Source organism: Poecilia mexicana, unplaced genomic scaffold (genome assembly GCF_051168715.1).
Source record: "Poecilia mexicana isolate PSO_F unplaced genomic scaffold, ASM5116871v1 scaffold_18, whole genome shotgun sequence".
Classification (NCBI taxonomy): Eukaryota; Metazoa; Chordata; class Actinopteri; order Cyprinodontiformes; family Poeciliidae; genus Poecilia; species Poecilia mexicana.
In genome coordinates, this window is record NW_028263387.1 from 14,420,576 (window position 1) to 14,444,996 (window position 24,421).

The following is a 24,421-nucleotide window of genomic DNA, read 5'->3' on the forward strand; positions in this document are numbered from 1 at the left end:
AACTAAGCCTTCTAAGAGATGTGGTGCTTTGGTTAACGATACCAAGCGTTCAGCTGTATTTACCACTCTTACTCCCTCAATATCAAACAGAATTTTAACTGCTGTATCAACGAAGCCGGATATCATGTTGTAAAAGATGGGAACAACTTCGCTCTTTGAAAAAAGGGATTTTGTTTTAAGAGCATTTAAAATTAATCAAAAGACCGACTCCTTAAAAACCCACCGCGCTTCACGCTGTCACTGCTCTCGCTGCGAGTTCGAGATACAGAAGAGGAGAGCGCCGGCAGCCGTGTATGGGATTAGAAGAGGAAAACTACTCGGGGCATCTTTGTCCTCTGTTTGAACAGTGTCGCAGATGTGGGGTGGTTGGGGGGGTAGAACGGGGATGGTGGGAAAGCAGGGGAGCGAACCAAGGAAAACGGGGCGGGGGGTGAGAGACAGAGAGAGAGAGAGAGGAGAATTTTCTCGCAGCTGCCCAGCCTGAGGCCAAAAATATGTGGCGCTTTCCTCGTCACAGCGTCACCAGCCATCCGTTCTCGCCTGTCATTATTTTACCTCTTGCAGAGGACACACGCCGTCTCTCAGGCACGCATATTGCACACTGGTACCACCACACACCGTCTGTGCCGCCTTGATCTAATCTCAAACATGACCAAGTTGAACAGAATGAATAAAAACTCCAAGATATTTCTCTTTTTTTCTTGTTGTTGCTAAAGGCATCCAGTTGACACCAGGCTGTTCTACTGCATGATTAATCACTTGTCATTGGTTCTGTTATTTCTCAAAAAAGCCAAAATGAAGCAACTTCTAATATTGAGTTTTCATACTAATGAACTGATTTTAGGATTTTGGGGTCTGTGGAAGAGACTGTCCTGACTTAAATCTGTAGCCTTAACACTAGTTAAGGCTACCCAACCCACATAGAGCTGGTGCTCAGTTGTAATGGGAAAACGACGGTGAAAGTTCTGTTCCACACTGTTCAGCTTTAATTCCTTACACTTTTACTAATATGCCTTCAAATTTTCTGCAAATACACATTATCTTTTCCTGCTAAGGGTAACCTTCGTCTACATGCTCTACGACATGAGCAAGACTTGCAGCTTGGGATCGCAAGCAACAAGTCGGCCAGCTTGCTTCCTTCTCAGCAGTTGGTCATGCAGCTGCTGCTATGTAACAACTTTTCTATTATCGTCTAGGGTTATAAAAAAACATTCTGTATAGTACATTAGGCTAAAATAATTTTTTTTTTTTGCAAAGCAGAAGTGTAACTTGAACTGATATTTTGATTTAAAATGCAACTGGAATTGCTGCGTAAAGAACCTTTCTGCTTTTCGAAAAAAAAAAAAAAAAGATCATCAGATCAGAAGTCTTTTTGGGTTTTAGAATAAGAAAATGTGTATATATTTTTTTCTTCAGGCTGAACTTGCTTGTGATTTGCCTGTCACAAAAACCTACTTGTCACATTTTGGAAAGCTCCTAAGGACCTCTCTACACTAACTCGCTTTGCTGGTGATGCTTACAGAATGTATTTTTTTCCCCCCTAAAATCTTGAACTCCAGAGACTGGATGAGCGCTCGCCTTCCACTCTGCCCTCCTGTCCAAGAGCTGAACCTCAGCAGAGGCCTCCAAAAAATGTCACAGTCTGCTTCAGTTTGCATTAGCAGCAGTGTCACGAGGCAAAATAGATTCTTTGTGTTCTGCACATATTGTGCTTCTGCTTCTGTCGCCATGAATTTCTGTTCTTCTGCATAATAAACGCAGCTCCATAAACGTGAAAACTAAATTTTGACGTCGGCGCAGCTCAAGTCTGCGAGTTAAACATCTGTAAACGACTTTCCTTTAAATCGGAGAGCTGCTGAGAGTTATGGCTGCACAGTCTGCGCAATCTGTTCTGTGGCGTTTCGTGGCTGAAACATACCCATCAAACACGGGACAGATTGAAAGTATATTTCACCACATTTATTCTCAGAAACCTGCTGTAGACCAGAATGTTTCTTCCTGTTAGAGTTTTGAAAAATCGAAAACCTTTCGTATTTCGAAACGGGAGGAAGAAATCTAGAGCTATGCATTTCTCTGTGGAGATTTCTTCCAGTATTTCTTATGTGTTGTTGAACTGAAATGCTTGAGGTCATACAGGTTTTAATGTCTGGTAACCTGAGTAGATATATAAAAAAAGCAGCTTTCAACTGAGTTCATTCCATGCAAAAAAATAAATAAAAAAATTGGCAAACGTGGGTGATGAGGTTTTTGGGTTTCTATTTCTGCTATTTAAATTCGTCTGCTGCTGTGAAACATAATTGCAACAAAAAGAAAAATAGCAGAAGCAGGAGACATCTCATGGAAACGCATTTCTTTGATCACTTCACTGCTTGGTCAACCTTACAGATGTCCAAATCTGCAGAGAACATACAAGAAAAGTGCGCTCAGACACAAGAATAGAATAGACACATTAAAACCAGAAGAAAGTCTGTAAAATGTGACACACCAGCTGAGCACACTGCTGTGGGAATTCAGCAAAAAAAAATACTGACAGAGAGGAAGCTGTGTCTCTCCTACTTGGCTGTCATGAATGTAGGTCTGCCAAACTGAGCAACAACAACAAAAACGGGGCTGGAAGTATTACATAAGTAAGTATTCGCTGTGATTTTGAACCCTGAGTTGGTGGCTCACAGGCGGCTGTTTAAATTGCATCAGTTCCTCTGATGTAACTGTGTATAGCCCTCAACTCCCTTAGAGGTTTTAGTCATTTATTTTGATTAGGGCTGTATTTATAAGATTAGTCTCTAAAGAAAGTCGCCTGGGAGGATGGGTTGGCAAGGATGGTGGTGGGGGGAACAAAATGAAGTCTGTTTGATCATTACAAATTCAGAAATTTCTGCTTGTCAATTAATTAGCCACTTCCTGGGTCTGCGTGTCCCTCTTTTCATTTGTGGGGGCCCTGCTCTCGATGGACAAATACCCACGGTGTGTCCATTGTGTGTCTAAGCGCTCGCTCACTGTCGGGCAGCTGGGGAACGGTGAATAAAGATCCTTCAAAGGCAGGCGGTTTTTCAAGAGCAAGCTTCTTTTTACTTGTGTTGACTGATTTGTGAGAGCGCCGTGTTTGGCTTCTTCGTGGCTTTACACGCTGCCAGTTTCTCTCCTGAACAAACACGAACGAGAACAAAGACGGGACATGAAAATGTAGGTGGAATAAGAACAGGTTTTAAAGTGTTTTTTTTTTTTCCTCCCCTAGTGAATCTGTGTCTGTAATGCAAACACACCATGCAAAAGTTTTCTTCTTCAGGGTGTTCGTGAAACTCCTGAAGTTTGGAGACGACGCCTCTCTAATCGGCATGGATTAGGTTTGCATGCAGTAATGAGTCTGCATACAAACAGCAGGTGAAATCGGCTGGTCCGCTGATGTAGTCGGAATCACTCGAGGCTAAATCTGCTAAAGACAATGGAGACTTCAGGAGAACCTGCATCCTGCAGAAACTTAGGCTGCTTTCACACCTGACACATTTGGTCCGTTTTACATCCAGAGTTCATGACTTCAGACTTTTTGTGCAAGTGTGAATACACATGCAAATCCTGTTGACTAAACAACTGTTTATCCTCTACACTTGCCATCATACAATCTGTCCTGCGGTTTGACTCATCCACAAAACAGGACAGCTCCAAACTGCAACAAGCAATTAGGTCTGCAGAGAGGCTCATCGGGACTGACATCGCCTCTGTTCGTGTCCTGTATACGTCCAGGGCCATTGAAAGGTCAGCTAATATATCTGTCGACACGACACATCCTGGTAACAGGTTATTTAGGCTTTTAGCCTCAGGTTGGGGATATAGAATGCTAATGTCAAAACCTAGCCTACACCGAGACAGTTTCAGTCCCCAGGCAAGCCGTCTGCTGAACACAATGAAAATCTCACAGCCAGGGTTGACAGCTAACTTAGCTGGAAACAAATAAGCATATTTGCACTAGCACAGTAAGGCTTCCCTCTTTTTATGTGCATGTATGTATGTATGTATGTATGCATGCATGTATGCATGTATGCATGTATGCATGCGTGTGTAACAAAAAATGTACTGCACACACTTTTTCTTGTAAATACTACACGTGTCCTTACCCATCCCTCAAGTCCTGACTTGCTAAGTGTTTTTGACATATTTAGGTTTGCCGTTTGTGACTATACTTTATAATGCACGCAATGGAAACCTAAGTCAAATTTCTTACTTGTAGCCACAAACGTGGCAAATTTTGATCTAAATTTTAAAAAGCCAAGGTTTTTTGATTATAAAAATGCGGTTTGGTATTTTTCTAAACTCGTTTCCTCGTCTGCTGACGAGCGTTTACTGGACGTAGCATAATTTTTCTGAGTGAATGCATATCTGAGCTGAAAAATATTTAAAAAGTAAATGACGTATAGATAAGTAACAGTACATGTTGTGTTTGTCGATTCCCCCCCTCCCCCAAGTAAAAATGTGCAAAAAGCCTCCAGCATGCGACTGATTCAATGTAGTTTCAATCGTTTTGAAGGCTTCTCACTTCAACGAAGTGCTGTAAAACGCATTGAATTTTGTGGTCGTAATGCAACAAACATAGGAAAAAAAAAAGTCGGATGGATTTGAGCATCTTTGGAAGACACTGTAGTCTTGTTTCCACAAAAGGACCATGAAAGCTTTTAATTTAAGGCAGAAGAATCGTTTCACCCGATTGCTTTCGAACGCGTGTCAGGACTGATGCTCTTTTCCTTCGGCGGTTGCCTCTGGCTTCAGTCCAGTCTGTCAGAAAGAGAATCCAAACTGCAAACACCACATGAAAAGTCAAAGTGATCTTAAGCAGGTTTTTTGTTCCCGTCAGAAGCAGTGAGTCACATTGCATTTGGTGACACCTCTCACTTGCACAGTTGAGTTTACAGTCTTGTTTTTCCCATAGAGGAGAAGATGACAGCATGCGGCGTGTGACAGCTTATCAAATCAAACCCACATTTCCTCTTCCCCATATGTAGCGCTCTTTTCATGTTGAGATGTCCTCACCGCTAGAGTCTCCTATAGGAAGCTTTTTTTTTCTCTCTCTTTTGTTCCTACGAGCATCAAAAAGGAGGACGCATGAAGAAAAATAAACATTTTATAATCTAAGGGAGAGAGAGAAAAAACTGGCTACAGATGAACATCTTACTTTTTATCAAGTGTATCCTTTACTGCTAAGCTGCGGCTTAGCAGTCAATATTTACTCCGGGAGGTGATTATCGGCGCTAACAACTTCCACGAGCCACAGAATCAGAGTGTGACTTTTAAAATAAATTGTGGCGTCTTTTAAAGGGAAATTAAAGAGCTGAAATTGTTTTGGCTTTGCCTGGATTTCCCCCGCGACCTAAAAACAGAACACAAGCATCCAAGCATGTTGTCTTTCATCATTAAACTGTCTTTCGAAAAGGCTCCTGAGAGAGAGAGGCTCCTGGAGCTCAGCGAGAGACGCCTTGTACTTCGAAACATCAAGTGTCGTCAGCGTCTGCTGGGAGGCGCGTATTAGAGTCGTGGACTTGAGCTGAAAGGATCTTTGAAAATAAAAAAAAGATGAAAAACTAAAAGTCTCTTACCGTCTCTCTCTCTCTCTCACACACACACAAACTCGAGATGTGCTTGTTTCCATGTCGCTTTATGCAATAACGCAGGTGATATCCAAGGTCTGGTAAGTGTGCAGATCTTTGACCTTGCTTTCTCACCCTCTCTGCCTCCATTGTGCTCGCAGATCAAAGACGCCCACAGTGCCCCAGGTGGTCTCATGAGTGAAGATACTCACTTAAAGGCAGCTGACAGAGGTAAGTTATTAAACCTCACCACTGTCTTCGCGCACACACATTTTCTTTGATCCCTATTGTAGAATGTCTTTCTTTATTTTTATCAAAGATCCTCTTACAGTGCAACGCCATAGCTTTTTCCTACTATTACAAATATGGTCCTGTCTGTTATTGCAGTTGATAGCAACCATGCAACCGCAACTCGTCCTTTGGTTGAGATATAGCAATTGATCATGAATTCATTTAGCACACAAGGTGAGTGTTCTTTTCAAAAACTCTTGTAATATTAATTATATGGATTTTTCTATGCCTTTCTCCAGAGTTCTAAAGGATGAGTACTAATTTTTAAAGTGCCTCATATTGGCATAACTGTACCACTTTTATGTGGATTGAAATGTTAAGAAATCAGTCATATTTTGTTCAACATTAAGTTCTGTTGTGTACGGTATAGAGTGCTATGAACTGTTATATTTATTTGGTTGCATGTCATTTTTCAGAGAAATCCAGCTTGCATACAAAATGCTATTTTTGTTTAAATCATAAATTTACTTTGATCAACCCAGATTTTGTAGTTCATGCCTGGTTGACATCTAAACTGAAGAATCATTGACATCTACACGTGTGAAAAGAGTTACAGCGAACCACAACGAGAGCCATTATGTACAAACGTGGAACTGTGGTGAACCTTCCCAGGATTGGCTGGCCGACCAAAATTACTCCCGAGAGCTCGTTGATGTAATGTCAGTGTTCATGATTCAACGGCGGAAAAAAAAAGACCTACGTCTAGTTGACACCGCAAGATCTTTGTTCCGATTTTTTTCTTTCCAACAATCGTAAGGATGCCCCAATTATTGGTTGGTTCTCAGATGATAATTTCTGCAGAGTGTGGTGTGTTGAGTGATCTTTTCCACACAGGAGTATGTTGGTGGGAATGTTCCAAGCTAAAATCGAGGATATTCAACGTCTTGGGTCGTCTCGGCCTGATATCGCGATGTGTGTGGCTGTGTGTTCCCTGAAAACACAGCCTGAATGTGACCTGTAGCCGATCAGAAAGCGAGGTGATGGAAACGCAGAAGACCTTTTTCTCAGTGAAATACACAACCATGTTGGTGTTTTAACCTCAACCAGCTTACAGCTTTTTATTACCAAATCTCCGTGAGTTTTGTGGCCTTTCCGCAGCTTTTGACAAAATATTTTATTGCATAAACAGTCAAAAACTTTGAGATTAGAGAAGTGTAACCCAAAGTGCGTAGACCTTGTAAATTATGCATTCATAAAAACATTTGGCACACCCGTTCTAATTAAAGTTTCATAAGGTGCGTATTGAATTTGGATCACCTTAGTTTTGAGGTAAAAACCCTGCTAATGCAGTCGAGTCCGACCTGGGGGAATTGGCTGCATTTGTAGGTGTGTTGCTCCTCTCAAAGGGAGGAGCCAGAGACCTCCGAGGTACTGCGACTATGTTTTTCCCCATATAGAAAATACGAGATAAATGATTGAGATTTGATTTTAAATCCTCCCATTACTGCTTTTCCAGCCTGCCTCTTTTCCGGCTGTGTTTATGGAATCCGTAGAATGCGCACATCGCAGAATTTGTGATTCTTACAATAAAAACAGGAACATATCATTCCTAAACAGATGTATAAATGATAAAGATGGCTCCTTTCTTTAAAAAAAAAGAAAAGAAGGGAGAACTACACTGGCAATAAAGAAATTACAATTAGCTGAGTTTTCTATTTTGCATCCAATCACGCATGATTGCAGATTCAAGTTGGGGCACAGCTTTTCTGGCAATGCAAGAAGGGAATTCTTGGGGAAAAACGTTTGGTAGCTGCTGTACTTACACAAAAAAAATAAATACAAATTGGTGCATGTTTGAATGTGAAATTGTGACAATGGAAGAGTATCTTCGATGACATATATCACTCCATTTTATACCGTCTTTATCCTAGAGGAATAATAAGATAAACTAAGGAGTAGGTATGTCCAAAGCAGGATTGAAGAATAGTCACGCGCTTATTCTCAAAGTATGCTCAAGATATTTCACCTGGAAAATGGCTGACGCGTATTTAAGAGATTTACCCATTGGTGAGAAATATTCAAGCATACTGTTCTAAGCTCTGCTTTGGATTTACCTTTCAAAAATATTCAATCACACAAACGGGAGTACTTTTCGTATATCTGGAAGCTGGGTGAATAAAACAGGTTATCAATTCATGGAAGTGGCGTTTTTCTATACCCCCCCGTCCCCCGCACATTTCCCTGCACCCTCAGTTTGAAGGCTGCAGGGAAATGTGCAGCCCTCGAAAGGAGGCTTCTCCCGATATAGATGTGATGCAGAGAGCTGTTTCCTGTGTATCGTGTTTTGTTTTCATACAGCCAGTTTATTCTCCCTTTTCACACCACCAGCACATTATCCTGCTCCATCTGCTGCCAGGAGACAGAGCCAGGTATTTATGGTGAACATAAAAAGTGAGTGCATTCCCTGTCACCTATAGCCCAGGATTTACACCATATTTGACAAACATTCTGAATAAAAAAAAAAAAACGAGAGGAGTGTTCAGTTTGTATAAGAGTTTAGATCCTGTCTGTTGTGCAAGCTCCCAGCGGATGGTACTGCTAGTACATGTGCGTGCTGCTCGATGTGTACGTATGCCTCCCCGCTGAGTGGAAATGTGTCGATCTGTCTGCTGGTGGTGCTACATATGTGTCTGTTCGCCTGTGTGTATTTTTGGGCGTGTGTGTGTGTGTGTGTTTGCATGTGCACGCGTGCGGCGGATCCGCCTGCTCTGAAACACCAGCAACAGATAACAGATGGTCCCCCTGCATTAGAAGTGTTTTATTTCCCCGAGGAAACCAGATATGTCAAAAATAAGCATGTGCAACATTAGTCATTTGGAATATTCATGCCCCCGCCGTCCGACGGTTTCCTTTTCACAGCCAAAATACCACCAGCCCAAATCTCCTAAGAAACGGAGGGAAAGTCAGGGAGAGAACAACAACAAAAAAACAAAAGCAGTCATCAGCTGATGTTGATGGTGTGGGTAAGGGTTGAGGTCCTTCACGTTGTTTTAACATTGGAAATTTATTTTTGGGGTTTCTTACCACGGCAATCCCTTGATTAAAAATGGGTTATGGATATTTTCATGTCAAGAATCTCACCTCCCCGGCTTCACCGGGCAAAGTAATAAGCACACATGTTCATGAACCTGTCTGAGTCTGAATAACCTCAGTGGGTCACGCTTCCCTCTTCCTCTTATCTTGCCAGTTTTCTTTGTCGTCGACATGTTGCATCTCTGAAGCTCTGATGCCTTTAATCTCCACCTCCTCTCGGTTCAAGGTATCTACCCCCATCTCCTCACCACTGAGAGTGGTCAGCATCCTTGTCCTTGGCGGCGGACTCGTGTTTGCATCATTATCGAGCCTGATTAAACGTCCGTGTATTTGGAGGTGTTCACCCCACCGGGAGCCAATGGCATGTTTCTTTCTGACTGCAGAAAACATGAATTTTGAGCAGCATGTTTCTCTTCGTGGTCCCTCGTGTTCAGGGTTAATTCATGGCACTGTTCGTGAATGGTGTACACACACAGAGAGAGAGAGAGGGAGAGAGAGGAAGCGAGAAATTGGAGGCAATAAAAAGGAGGTGGAAAAGCTACTAAACAGGAGTGTGGTGCTTATCGCACAAATGCAATATAATTTATTCAGGAATATGCAAATCCAACAATCACTCTGCCTTGTTTACCGAAGGGACCTGCTGATTCAGAGACTGAAAGGAGGCTGCCAGAGACGCCGACCTACGGTGTAGACACAAAGGCGCCCAGCGCTAACTCATTTTACCGGTTTTCTTTAAATTGAAGAAATGAGGTGTGTCGGACAATTTCTTGCTCATTTCCTAGATGCTGTGTCCTTCACATTTAGTCCGCCTGTGCTGGCCTGTTGAGAGAACAACTGAAGTTATGCAGAGTTTTGGGATGTGTTGCCTCTAGCTTTCCTGCACCGTTAATTAAATCTTTGGAATTTGCAAACAGTATACACCTAACAGTATAAAAAGATTATTATTTATTCATCTTTCAGCTCAGGCTGATAGATATTTGTGCCAATAAATATAATTTTGTTTTCGTTCATTAGCAGCCTATCTCAAATAACCATGGCCTGCAAGAACTCACTGGGGCATCAGTTTGCCCAATGTTTTGAGATATTTTTGTTTTTTGTTTAAATGAGTAAATAGCATAAAAAAATGCAATTTTACTGAATGTCAATTGGCTTGACGCTGTGTCACCAGTGTGGTGTAATTATTAAGCACAAACCTTCTACCGTGATTGCTTGATTTTCGTCGTTAACTTTCGGAAACCCTGTGATAACTTGCAACTAGCCCATGTCTAGTAACCAGGTACTTGAATGTTGGAATTTGTAGATTTTCCACTGCACTTTTGATTTTAATGAAGAAATGCACGTAAATCATGTGTCCTATTAAGTCTTGGAGCAAAAAGAATCTTGCTCTCAGCACTGAAATTAACTTTTGGCCATAGGGACTCAACGGTAAAGGTTGGGGTAAAACTCTTCCACTGCCACTGAGGCAGTTCCAGTCACTGATGATGATGTGGTATTTACAAGAACTGCCACAGCCAGATTAACCCCAACAGAGGCCCGAGGGCAAAACTGACCCATGGACTTATGTTGAACCACAGGTTTCGTCAATTTCCTGTTCATTGAATGCGCACTAGTCAAGATTGACCTTCAGCAGACAAATGGCAGATCTACAATAGTTTGCCTTGAGCCAGAGAAAAACCCAACTTGTGGTCAGTCAATGGAATGCCATGTTGTCTGTTTTGTTTGTGTCGGCTTTGTCAGTGTTGATTGTTGTATCTTTAAGAAGAGGATTTTATTAAGAGTGTCATGTTTCAGTATCCACTGGAATCACTCAAATTATGTAAATTACACAAATACATCAGCCTATAGCAAAAATCACTTGTGAAATTAGCGGTTTCAGGCAGTGATAATAGTAGTGTAAAGAATAATTCACCCTGATTTTATGGTATAGTCCAAAAACAATTATTACATTAATTGGCGATTCTGAAACAATTTCTTTGGATTGTTTCCTGTTTCTGTGTTGGTCCACTGATGGACTGGTGATCAGCTCAGGATGTACAATCAGTGGAGAAGATATACCATAGACCTCTACAAAATATAAACAAAAATTGCATCAAAAATCTCAACTTCATATACAACTAGTTGGTCTTAATTCCAGAATAAAACTGAATCACAACAGCTGTCAGATTTTGAATGGTGTTTCATCTGGGATTCATGAAGAAAGCCGTTCACTGGTCACTGGTGCAGTTTGAGAGTTTTCTGACCGTTTTAAATATTCACAAAACCTTCCCGGGTGTCATCGTTTTTGGAAAACATATTAAGCAAAAGTTAGTTTTTTTAATCCATTTTATATGACCTGTATGCACTGATGTGGATTGGTTGTCAGCAAATTAACAAAGTAGTGGACACGGAGGTGTCATTCCAAGGCTGTATCCCGGTCACACCCATTCCAGGCCAGCGGTGGTCCAAGTAATTTAACATGCCACCCTTGGCTGCTCAATTGCATTGCATATAACGTTGTCCAGATTTGACACCTGGTTTGTACAGTTCTTACGGATCTGAAGACTGGAGCAATCTTAATCTGTTGTGATGAGGGGCCTTATTGTAACGTCTGCTAAAAGTTAATGTTGTGACACGGAGAAACTGGTTCCATTGATTTCAAGATTAAATTTCCTGTTGCGTTGTCGGAGAAGAAGCGCCCTACAAAGTTGGGGGCTTTTCATTTTTCTCAGCTATTTACACAGCCCCACTTTTATTTATTCAACCACAGTAATATCCATCTTGACCATATTCTGGCATTAGCGACTGTGGACCAGTTCAAGAAATCCTTGGAAGAAATAATTATAAAGTCTCATTTTGCTTTGCAAAACTGGCCCGTTGGCAAGACAGCTTCTCATTAGATATGCCCGTCAGACTTCACTGGAACAACACTTCCAAAGAACTAAAGAGCCAAAGTAAAGCAAACCACAGAGACAGGTGATTGCCAGCATTTTAATTATTCTTGTCTCTCACATTGGAATGTGGTACCTTTTACAGCTAAAACTAGCAAAGGAGGCTAGTTTTAATAGCGGTAATGGTCATTTTTCCATAGAAGATCTTTCTGTGTAAAAAGCTTTGGAAGAGCTCAAGAAAGTTAGATAACACATAGGGGGCACTTTGACAGCAAAATTAAAGCTGACACATTTCTTTGTAATCTTTTGTTACTGAAAACTTCAAATAACCTAATGCCTTGGAGCTAAATAGAGAATGAACTAGCACTTAATGTAAGTATTTTTAAAAATGCTTAATATCCAAGCCAGTTATTCATGAACGTATTTAGGAATTCAATTTGGAAACTTGAAAAAAGATAGAAAAAAATAATTAACATTTCTATCAATCTACAAAAAAAAAAAAAAAGATCAGGGCCGACGAAGTCTTTCCAGCAGAGGTAAAGCAAAACCAAATATTGAACTAAGAAGATAGCATTACTCTATATGAACAGTTTGAAACTTGCAGAAATTCTTGATCCATTTTAGTTTTGTCTCTGAAAGGCACGGAGCAAAGTTTGGAAATTTAGCCCAGAAGACGGCCTCATCTCAATTCCCAAAAGCATCCCCAACCGCCTAGCTGCACAGCAGTTTTGGGGGGAAAAAAATAAAAAATAAAGACGCAGGTAAGGGATTTCTCCACTGACAACGCAAGAGGAGAAAAGCTTGCTATGTCATTCCAACCATCTGGAAGTCTGGCTCAGACTTGAGGCTGATGTGTAACTTTTAATTGGAAAGACAGTAGTGGGAGGCAGAAGAGGAGGAAGGAATGATCCCGATGGATAAGGAGGCAATGTCTGCTGCCAGATGGACAAACCTGAGCTTGCTGGTGTGCTTGCCATTCGATTCATGGGCCAATGCAATGTGTGCTGAGCGTTACAAAGAGGCTGGTGGAGAGGTTTGATCTGGCTCAATACAAGTAGCTGGAAAGGCTGCTTTGTAGACAACAGAGACTTAGACTTTTTGGCAGTGTTTAGTTTTAGCCTTAAAAGATTTGACAGAAATGTCTTGCAGCTAGCGTAATCCAAAAATCAAGCTTATTCAAGAGATTACACTTCATATAATGGCTCTCTGTATAGACAACTGATTGCCTCTTGATTATAATTGTTGATCTCAATTCTAACAATCTGGATGTATAACCTTTCTGTGAAGCTCTTTGGGCAACATCGAAGCATTTTTCTTTCAAATAGGCTCAATAGTTGTGAGTGGTAAAGAAGCGTGGATTTCTCAAGTCTAAATATAAAAAAAGGTTAAGATGAGGAAGAAATTCTATTTTTATTGAGTTCAATTAAATGTATTTACATAGTCCTAGTTCAAAAAATGTCAAAACACTTTCTGAATTATGTCTGATCTGGTTTTACAAAGATGAAAAGAAAGTGGTTTTAAATTATCATTTGGAACTTAAAACTATTTATGCAGAATTGATCAGACTTTGGTTATTGTAGAGTTGTCAGTGGGGTGGACAGTTGTTTAATGACCAATCCAATACACCAATTGTCATTAAAATGCTTAATTATTATACGTCAGTCCCCATTAGCTTTATCTTTCATCGCATTATACCTGCTATTAGCATCGATAATGCATCAAGTTGTTTTTAACCACCATGACATTTTATCATGTATGGGTTCCGTAATCAGAAAAAAATGCAAATATTAGGAGTCCAAGTTATTTATACACGTTTCATCTTGTTTTTGTAGGCGTAGTTAAAAGTGGAAACTAAAGCTGTACTTGTAGCTCTTTCATTAAAATCTGAAACATGACTGGCCATAAATAGTCTGCTTGCTAATTATCAGAATGAAGATGATAGATTTATTTCTTCTGCATATGGGTAGACATGGGGAAAATGGCGTATGCTATCTCATCCTTATTAGACAATAAGTTATTTTTTTTTCTAAATGTTTATAACTATACAGATTTTAACTAGTCTCAGTTGACAAATGCTAACAATAACTACAAGTTAGGATATGTGGGTAATTACTGAGTTTGAACATTTTCAACAAGTTAGAAAATGACAGTGATTACATTGGTGTTAACTTGGTAATGTTATCGGTAGCAAGTTCCAACAGCTCAGGATCTGCCCATTACTGTTTTTGTAGCTAAACATGGCACTTTCAGGTAGCTGAAAATTATTCCCAAAGCTGAACCAGAGCCCTGGAGGTCCACAATTCTTTTACTAATGTCGCTTGTAATTTGGAAGAGACATTAGTGATCTGAAAGCAGTGTGTTTAAGGCGTTGCCTTTAGATGCATCCACATCCATATGTGCCCCAATTTAGGTCCGATTTTATGAATTACCTTAAAATGTGGCCACAAAGTTATGACACTGTGTCATCCAGGCTTTCCCATTTGGTTGAAACGCAGAAATCTTAGTGTCTATAAATGTAGCAACATTATCTAGAAAACTCGTCTCCCCCATTATTCTGGTATTTTAGTAATAATCCTAGCCGACCTACAAACAGTAAAACCCTTAGTCTGATTTATTGTCTGACAGTGAGAAGCAAAGGTTATGTCTTTTTTTATATAGTGTATGTAAATAGCAGGTTTGAATTGTACATGGAGTTACCATTTTAGGTTTTAAAATAACCCATCAACTGTTCTCTGACTGCTCCCTCCCCATTACTGCAGTCTCACTTGAGCTTTCGAGTCTGAAGGAAAACCTCCAGAGTGTTGAAGGTGAAACAGGAGTCAGCTCCTGGGTCAAGAGTTTGGCTAATGAGAGTTTGAGTTAAAATTTCAGATGTGTAACGTTTCACCTGCCAGATCCCTTCCACAACTCCCTTCTCTTCCTGCGTTCACTCGTCTCTTCAGGCACCTGTATGTTTATCTTCATTTCACACCGCATGTTCATTTTTCCCTACTGTTGCCTCCCCCGCTAACCCCGCCCCCCCACCCTCCTCACACCTATTCGCCCAACCTCGATCCCCCCCCCCCAACCCTCTCCCCCCGGCATTGCAATTCAATTTGTGCTGTATGTTTCATTCCCTGCTCCGATTTAAATGTATTTCATGTCATCTGCTTTTAATTAACTCTCAGGATATGGCGACGAGGGGAGGAGGCAGACGGAGAGATAAAACCTCTTCACATCCGCCGATGAGTTGTACTGGCAATCATTTACCACTTAGACAGCAGTGAAGAAGCCCCCTTTTTGTTGCCCTGGCAACCAGCGCCTTGGTGATTGATTCCTCGCCAGCGTGGCATCGCTGCAGGGAATATAGAGCGTGCGAGCTTAGCATGCTTGCTACATCTTTCTAATTAAAATGGGATTACAGAGTCATCGTTGTATGTACAAACAAATGCATGGCTGTGAAAAAAATCAATTTCGGTAAATGTCAAGACTGTTAAATACAACTGTGCATAAACAAATGCAAGCAGGCTCCATGCACTGATGTGGACATTCTGGGCACAGTGTACTTGTAAAGATGTGTTTCCATCTGATTTGTATGTTGGTGTTTGTCGATTGACAGCGTCGGTGCCCCCCGCCAACCCCCACCAATCCCCCCTCCCGCATCCAGGAGTCGAGCATGATTGACAGTGCATGGATAATGTTATGCAGCTCAAATCACCAGGCACAACAATTAGTCTGTTTGTTGCTGTCTGCTAATCAGAAAATATTCCTCAAATTGCAGCTTAATGTACTTCTTAAATGAACAACGGTTTCTTAATGTAATTGGATTAGGCAAGTCAATCGTATCTGTGTTGTTTCTGCTGTTGTCTCTCAGAGAGCTGAGAGTGTGGAGGGGCTCGGTGTTCCTCTAATACGCAGAGCTGCTTTATTATTTTCACATCCTGCCATGGCTGTTTGCACTTGTGCCATGGGGATGCTGACACACTCTGGTATTATATTTTAAAATATGATTCTACAAATATATGAGTGGGAAATGATTGTGGCTTGGTGTCGATGGTGCAGCAGAGGAAAAACAAACATCAGCAATCTGTTGTGGCTTTACAGAACTGAGAGAATTTTAAATATTTTTTTGTGATGGCTATCCTTCATTGTTGTCTATCATGGTATAATAATCATAGTATAGCCATGGCTTCACTAGTTGACTTCAGGTGCAACTCAAAGTCAACGGTGGGTTCAAGCCAAGTCTTAGGTTTTTGGAACTGAAACCAAAAGAAAGAACTGTCTTAAGGTTATTTCAACTGAAGTCCAAGTGAAGTCTAAGGTCTATAATGGGCGATTTCTCAAATCACATGTATGACTATTGTCTGAATTGCCGAAGGCTGAAGGAGTGGCGTTTGCAAAGCAATTAATCCAGATATGCCATTCATTTTCCTTGGCACTTGTTGGCTGTACCGCCAAAAGTGAAGTTGATTTCCAGTGTGTATTAATGCCTATTAAAGTATATTTAGTGTATGAACGATTAAATAAGGAAATCGCAAATGTGTATAAGACGTAATTGATCTAGATCATTTTGAAAACATGGGTTTAATATGTCCCCCACCAGCAAAAATGAATCCATTTAGCTAAATGTACCAGAAACTGTGAAATTTGTTAGAAAAAAAAAATCAAACAGGAAGTGTTTTTATTTTGAAAATCCATTGATCTCTTTCTAATGACATAACTAAAACCTGATATTCATCCTGCTTTGACTGTCAATTCCTTAGCCTGATATTGCACATAGGATTTTCTTCACCTTACTTTGAGTTTGTGGATTTGTAAAAATGTTGGATTCTACTTTATGTACTAAATAACACAACGGTGCAATTCCTAAGGTGTAATTGATGTAACATGGGGCCTTAGGCCTCTTCCCAAGCTGTGCACTTTGGCACTGCCTGTGTGTGATGTTTCATTACTGCAGAGGTAATAATAGACCGGGGAATTTCTAATGTGACACCTTTATATACCTTTGAAAGATTGTGCGGAAGCCTCTGACCACTGGCAGAAATAAATAAAATTCATGTTTAGTTGTAAACAGTGGCTATTATTGGCAGATATGTCATGAGACGCACAGTGTATTCAACCTCTGGAATGGAGCAGTTTTATTCCAGCCATTGAAATTCAAAGCAGGTCTACCTGCAGAGAGAGAGAGAGAGAGAGAGAGAGTGGACTGCAAGTACAGCATACATCTACTTTATCATCTCTTGGATTTTACAGGGCTCTCTGAGGCTAACGCACTTCTCACAGAAATGAAAGTGCAGTTACTGCCTTATGAAACGGAGCCCCAGATTAGGCATCAATCACTTTCACCCTTCTTTTGCCCTTTCAGTCTTTACTCAGATTGGCTACCTGGCTTTTGTGTGCTCAGCAAACTTGCTGGGTCCTATTTTTTTATTTTTGCTATACCTTGTATGAGAAATATGAGAACATAAAACAGAGTGAAGGGTTTGATTTGAAGTGAGAGACCTCAGGCAAAAACTGTCAATTTTGAGTGTTTTTTTTTTGTTTGTTTGTTTGTTTCCATCGCGCATATTTTTCACGATAAAAAAGTAAAAAAGTACTTTTTTTTCCTTTTACTTTATATACACGCACCAATTTATTCTGGAAAGCAGATTTTATTAAACAAGATACTTCTCTTTAGTTAGATGAACTTCATATTTTCAAAACTTCAAGAAGATAATTAGTCAGTTTGTATGAGCATAAACTACTGCCCTGTATTAAACTAGCATTCGAGATTGATTGCTGCTCTGTTTCAGTGACCAGATTCTCCTCAGGCTAAACTAGTCTACCACTAACTTTAAAGATGACATGCAGTGTTTGTTTTTTTTTGCACCTCACCATTCTGTGTTCTCTGTTTGGACATTTATTTTTAAAATTATAACATATCAATATTAATGTCATAGTAATATTATGTTGCTGGTAAGTTTTCTTCTACTACTTTAAATGCATTCATCATATTCAAACCTGAGTGCAAGGTCGAACCTGGAAAATAAATAATTAGAAAATTGAATATATACCTTATTTTCCAGACTGTATGATGTACTTTTTCAATTCTTAGGCTGGTCATTAGACTTGCGCTACATATACATGTTTTTTCCCTCTTCATGCTGCAATTTTAAATGTTAAGTGTTAATTCTTGCTGACTGGCACGAGCCAAGGATTAAGCAACACAGTCTGCAGCTGCGAAGAAAGCTAAACGACAACATTTTTTGCACATCCATCCATTGTCTTTTCCTGCTTATCCTTGCAAGGTCGCTGGTACCCTAACCAGTATATTACTAACTCCAGCCACAAACAAAACTTAATTCACACCATACCTTTAAACCCAACTAACAGAGTGCATTCCAACGAGAAAAATGTCCTTAGTTTCCATAAATAACCTCCCTTTGTTGGTGGAAATGGTTAGAAGGGTCTTCTACTTGCAGTATATACAAGAGCACACACAAAGGTCAGGGATATTTCAAAATCTTGCAAGCTGACAATGGCTTCAAACAGTAAGTCTTTTGGTACTATTAACTGTAAACCATATCCTACTTGTACCACAGACCGCAAAGGGGACTAAAACATAAATAACGGTTCTGTGGATGATCCATTCACATATAGCTCCCTTCTAAGGAAGCTATCCAACAGTTTAATAACTTTACACCTATGCAGCCATGTCTTCAAACACATCGCCTTCATTTCCAGGTGTTCTTGCTTTCTGAGAGGGATTAATAGTGACGGCTTCTTTTTCTTCCTCTTCCTTTTCTGCTTGGGATGTGCGTTAGAAATCCCACATACGTCTACGCATTCAGTGGCGGGTGTTTTGCTCTTCTCCTGAGAGCCGAAGGAAAAAAAACATGTGGGATTTTGTTCAAGCAAAAGTGCAATGGCTTCTCTTGTCTCTCATTTACACCGGCGCCTGGCATCAAGCAGGAGCTGATGAACCAATCTAAATCTGGACCTTGATGATGGAAAATGATTTGGTCACACTGCTTTGCACGTGACTCTCACAAAACCCAGTGCAGACGATAGTGCTAATAGATAATTGCCAACATAATCAGAGGTGACATGTTGCACGATGTTACACGAACAGCCGTTCATTTGGTTGCAACATGGCAATTTAAAGAATGTTTACTGAAGGTAGAGGCTGTTAGTCCCATATAATTCCAGCTAATGTGTTGTATATTGTAGTACTTCAGTATCCTAATGTAATATCTGACATTAAGCCATACAATTAAGGATTGTTTTACTTGGAATACCACAACTGCAATAGGACAATGGCAGCATACATAAAAACTGAGCGTTCTTGTCTCCTTTTATTAACTTCCCCCCCACCCCCCAAGAAAGCACCAATTAGCATGCAAAAGTCTCCCTCTCTTCTCACTCATACACATAAGTCCACTCATGGAGACACACACCCTCATCATAGCAGTTTTCTGCAGACTTACACCGCCTCCCTTTGCCTCCCACTCATCCTGCTGATTGGAGTTGTCAGGAGTCAGAGGGTCACAGTAAAGGATGTCAATATGCCTCACTCTGAGACACAGAGATGTGTGTGCACACATTTGCACACCATGCACACACACAGTAAAGCAGCAAAGAGGTGAAGCAGTCAAAGTGGCAGACTGTAATGCAGCTCTGTCTTAAGTGTGTATAAACATTGCACAGTCACCCTGTCCCATCAATGTATTTGACTCCGTCTCCCACTCACCCCGTGTACGGTGAAGTAAAGAGGATTCAATTCATATTCATTATTCATCTGCGACTGCCTCGAGTTTAGTGATTGGATATACTATCTACAATCTGATCAGTCTTCCACCTGCTCAGCCCCAAGGGAGGAACCTGGATTTCTTTTTGCCTTAAAATGGAAGGCTTCAAGTTTCCTTGTAGCACAGAGTATTTATGCATATTAAACAGTGCTAATGTGGCAGAAATAAGCCTTTTTCAATAGACGGTTTTAAGCCTTAGAATTACATCACCTTCACTTAGAACATAACAAAGCTCACGACCATTTGATAAGCACATTCACAAATACTAATGAGTCAACAAATAAGCAAATACAACACATATAGGGCACAGGAGTGGTTTTTTCCATCTCCCTTACAAAGAACTGTTTGATTCCTACTCAAGCAACTTTGGTTCTTGCGATGTTTAAAGTTTCACTGGGTTGTGTTGGGGCTATTATTTGTTGTTACTTCATCTCGTAATCTTAACGCGCAGTGTTTCTCCCACACATGGCTTTCAAGTGCAGGATGCTTGATATTAGTAAAGCTTTCTGCAGATGATGTCTTTCTGGTCCTCTTATCGAGTGCATATGGTCAATAGTTAACTTACGAAACCCTGATGAAGATTTGCCACTTTATCTTTGATGCCTTGGTCAGTAGCCTGAGAAAGATATGTGGCAAAGTTATGGTTGAAAATGAGCTACTGCCCCTGGTGGTGTAGAGTAGATGTGTCGAGATCTTGTAGACGCATTGGAGTTTAATCAAAATTTGCAGCTGTGAAAATTAAAATTTCTGTTTTATTCTATAGAGTAGGGAAATTTACATTTACTTTTTCATCTTTATTGGCAATATGTCTTGCATTGCTGATAAGTCTGTTTATTTTCTTTAAAATACTTGTTTGAAAGGAAAATACTTCTATGGGTTGAGCATTAGAGTTAAGTTGCACCAATAAAAACTTGCTTTTTTTTAATATAGTAGCTTTCGACTAAAGAATTGATATCTGTCACTGCAGTGTTACCAGAACGAAAAAACGGTCAAACCCAAATTCTGTTTCCTATTGTGATTAATTCATAAACTACAGACATTTCTCCCCAATCTCAAAATCAAAAAAAATGTCTATTAAGCATATATTTGTCGTAATTAAAAGCTGTTCAAAACAGCAGAATTGCTATGGGGTTGTTGTAGACCTCAAATAATATAAGGGGGGAAAAAAAACATTTTAAACAGCATGAAAAGTATTTTGACTTGAGAAGATTTCAAAGCGAATGGTAGTTTAACCCTAAGTTTGAACTGCAACTTTCATGCTTTGGTTTCTTTAGCTCCCCTCACTGAATTAAATTAAATTAAATTAATCATTAAAAAAAAAATCAAAACTTGTTCACCAGAGCTTAACTTTAGGAGACTAAGGGCAGATTGAAAAACCCTGAATATACTCACTGACTCTCTGGATCCAAATAAGCCTAATTGGGCATTTTGGGTTTCTGTTTAGGACAAAGTCATTTGGATATGCCCCAGATGGAGGAGGCCTCAGGGTGGACCAGGTTCACACTGATTATATCTCATGACTGGCTCAGGAACACCCAAGGGTTCCTCTCACATTAGAGCAGAGTCTGTGGTTTGATATAACCAAACTGGTTATGAATATTTGATAATCTTATGCAACACTTGTTTAAAAATAAATTTTAAAGCGAGAATCTTCAGAATTGTGCAAGGCTAGTTTCAGGAATAAGAGTCTTCTGTTTTGGCACAGTTGCAAACCTGCCAAGCCGTGGCCATCCACCTAAACCGAAAGGTGAGGCAAGAGGGTCCATGATAACGCTGGAGAATCTGCAGAGGTCCACAACTCAAGTGGAAGTGTAGATAAACAAGCCCAAGATTAAACTTTTGGGCATGTAAAACACTTTGTTTTGTTAATTTTGCCAGCAAAAACAAAAAAACAAAACACTGCAAACAAATCTGCCAAAGCGAACCAAATTCAGTAACCAAACAATTTCCAATTTCCTCCTCCTCACTGCAGTGTATCGACTGAAAGGACAGACAGGTTCTTTACCTGCCGGTTGCGTCTGTCCCCCTCTCTGTTTTTACATAATTGTATGATTCCATATTCACATAATTGGATACAAGTCCACCATGTTACTAATTAAAACAATGCTCTGCCGTGAGCATAATAGAGTCACTGAGAGTGAGAGCTGAGCAGCGGAAAGGGAAAAAATGGAGAGCCGGCTCTTCTCTTTCACTGATCTCTATATGAACCATCACTGATTTCCAACCAGCTTTATATGTGTTGCTGCTCCACTACAGCTGATTCAAATGTGCCAACCTTCCCACTCACTATGTTTAAGTTCTGCAGAGGCCTGCTAACGAACCATCATTTGATTTAGATGTGTTGAACCATGGGAAGTAATTAAACAGACTGACTTAGGACACTACTTATCAAGCTTTTCTTTTATTGTTATTGTTAAAAATGCTCAGTAAAAATCTTTGCAAAGGAAAATTAGCAAAGTATCCATTGTCTAGATGTGCAAAACTAGTGGAGATGCATCAACAGGTACAGATTCTTAGTTTTATCTTTTATCGTTTAATTGCCACTTTTCAGTTAATCACATCTTCTGCTGGTCTATCACAGAAAAGGGAAAAAAAAAACATCTGTAGTTGGTGGTTAAAATGTGACAAAATATGGACCCCTTAATATCAATCACTGTTTTCTCGCTTTTCATACCTCCTGGCTCTATAATATTTGGCATCAGGCAAATGGTGAAACCATCTCAATAACTGTACGGACGGTAGCAGAGCCTGGCAGAAACAGAAAACGATGATTGTTTGACAAGACATGGGCCGGGCTATCTTTATCTATATCCAAAAGCAGACAGCCACACGCAGAAGCTCACAGGCAGTTTGCTCACAAATCGTTTTGGGCACCTGTCATGCTCGATTACAATTAGCAAGCGGACATCTAAATAATTGCCATCAGGCTCTGTCTGCTGTATCAGTGTTGCCCCGTTCCTCGCCTTTAGTCGTGGTATTGTTTAAAGGGCCAGCGAGCTTTTACAAAGCCAGTGCCCTCGGCGAAGTCCAAAGCAGCGGTGCTCAGCCTGCGACAGCATCTGGAGCACTGCAAATAATTAACTGGCACAAGAAGGTTTGGTGTTTGTTTCACCATTTGTTTTGTCCACACTTCTCCCTGAATGGCACAGACACACACACACATACAGAGATGCATGCACATACAGGAAGCTTTTGATCATCACTGAGACGCTGCCAGGAGATGGGGAGGTAACACTCATCCCACCGGGGATTACGAATGGTTGTAAAAGTAAATGAGGCAGATGGGTCTGTGTCGGAAAATTAAAAAAAAATAAATAAATACCTTTGAGAAATGACAACATGCTGAATTCAATCACATCTGTAGTTTAAAATTAATCACCATCACCAACTATGAGAATAATATTAGTAATAAAAGCAAATGTCGAGGTGATGGATTCGACTGCAACGTGTGCTGCCACTCTGTTGGTCAAAATTTTGTTAAAGTGCTGTCATCCTTTTTGTTTTGTGCGTTTTGAGAGTGTGTCAGATCTGAGCTTGCTGCTATAAAAGGCTGCGCTCCAGGGCCGGTGAGAGCTATCCCAGAGTGTATCGCCAGCCGTTGCGTGACGACTTGACTCACACTTGTCGTTCTTCCCTCTTCCTCTTTCCCCTTGATTAGGCTGCAGTGTGGAGAGATATGTCAGAGCGGCGCACGCATGCGTGCGCACGCGTACACGCGCGCACACACACACACACACACACACACACACACACACACACACACAAGCCGTTTTCGCAAAAGAGTTGTTGCCTGTGGGGAGACCGAAGGTTAGTCCACCCTGCTCATCTCCACCCAACCCCCCTACGTTTGAAACCTGAGGGTGTGTGGAGTTTATTGCTGCTCAGCAGCGCCCTCTCTGGCCTTAATGCTACTTTCCTCAGATTGAACTGTGATTCCTTTCACTGCATTGAAATCTTACCAGTTCCCAACAAACGTCATATCAAAGAATTTTATCATTCCGATCAAGTTAGATAGAAATTATAAAGATGATCTCCCTATCTTCCATAAGGAGATTATGGAAATTCATCTTCCTAATTTCCATAATTTCCAAATTTATAGTTATCATAAAAATGGTAATGTCTTGTGCAATTTGATTCAGTTGTAACTTATGATCTGAAAACTTTGTTACCCTCTTTACCCATTTATTTTTGGGCCAGTTGACTCTGACAGATTGTGACTCCAGATCAAAATCAAAATATTTCTAAGTGACTTTCTTCTTGTAGATATTATAGATTGGTGTTGCTTAACAATAGATGAGTACAATATAGAATATAACATTGTCATCATTTTGATGCCGAAAACTGATTCATGATCAGTTTAAAACACCCCAAGGCTGATGCACCATTTTATACCTGAAAACGTCTGATACCATGCTGAGATCTACACAGAATTCCCTGGGTTTTACTTGCTCATTTATTAATGGTTTTGATTTGATAAGCTTAAAAAGAGATGATTGATTTATTGGCATCTTGTTTTAATTTTCATACATGGACATCTTCAGTTTTTTACTCACAATATTATAAGTCCTGCTGCTCTGCACCTCAAAGTGTAATATTAAGAGAATGAGAAGCCTGTAATAATTTGATTAAGGCCAAGATGCACTGTTTACATCCAACTCTTCAAGCTCCAACCCAAATGTTTCCTGACATACAGGCTCCAACTCAACTCTTAATTAGTCAGGCTGTCAGCTGTTGTAACCAGCTAGCAGTTAGCTGCTTAGCATACATGCCACATGTAGCTTAGCTGCAATAGTTTATAAATGCGTTGCCCTAATAGAAGTGGTGCCTCATTTTTCCACACTATACTTGGCTGTGTCTTAGTCATCTTAAATATTCCCAAAAGCCATGT

General features: G+C 40.3%; 1 protein-coding gene across 2 annotated transcripts in view; it reads left to right on the forward strand.

Annotated features, from left to right (window-relative positions):
- Positions 1 to 24,421, forward strand: part of LOC106923590 (glucosidase 2 subunit beta-like) — a 166,001-nt gene that overhangs the window by 55,163 nt on the left and 86,417 nt on the right. For both annotated transcript variants that reach the window (XM_088016138.1, XM_088016139.1), the window contains exon 10: positions 5,738 to 5,807. In XM_088016138.1, the coding sequence (XP_087872264.1) occupies positions 5,738 to 5,807 (70 nt within the window). The remainder of the gene's footprint in view (positions 1 to 5,737; positions 5,808 to 24,421) is intronic.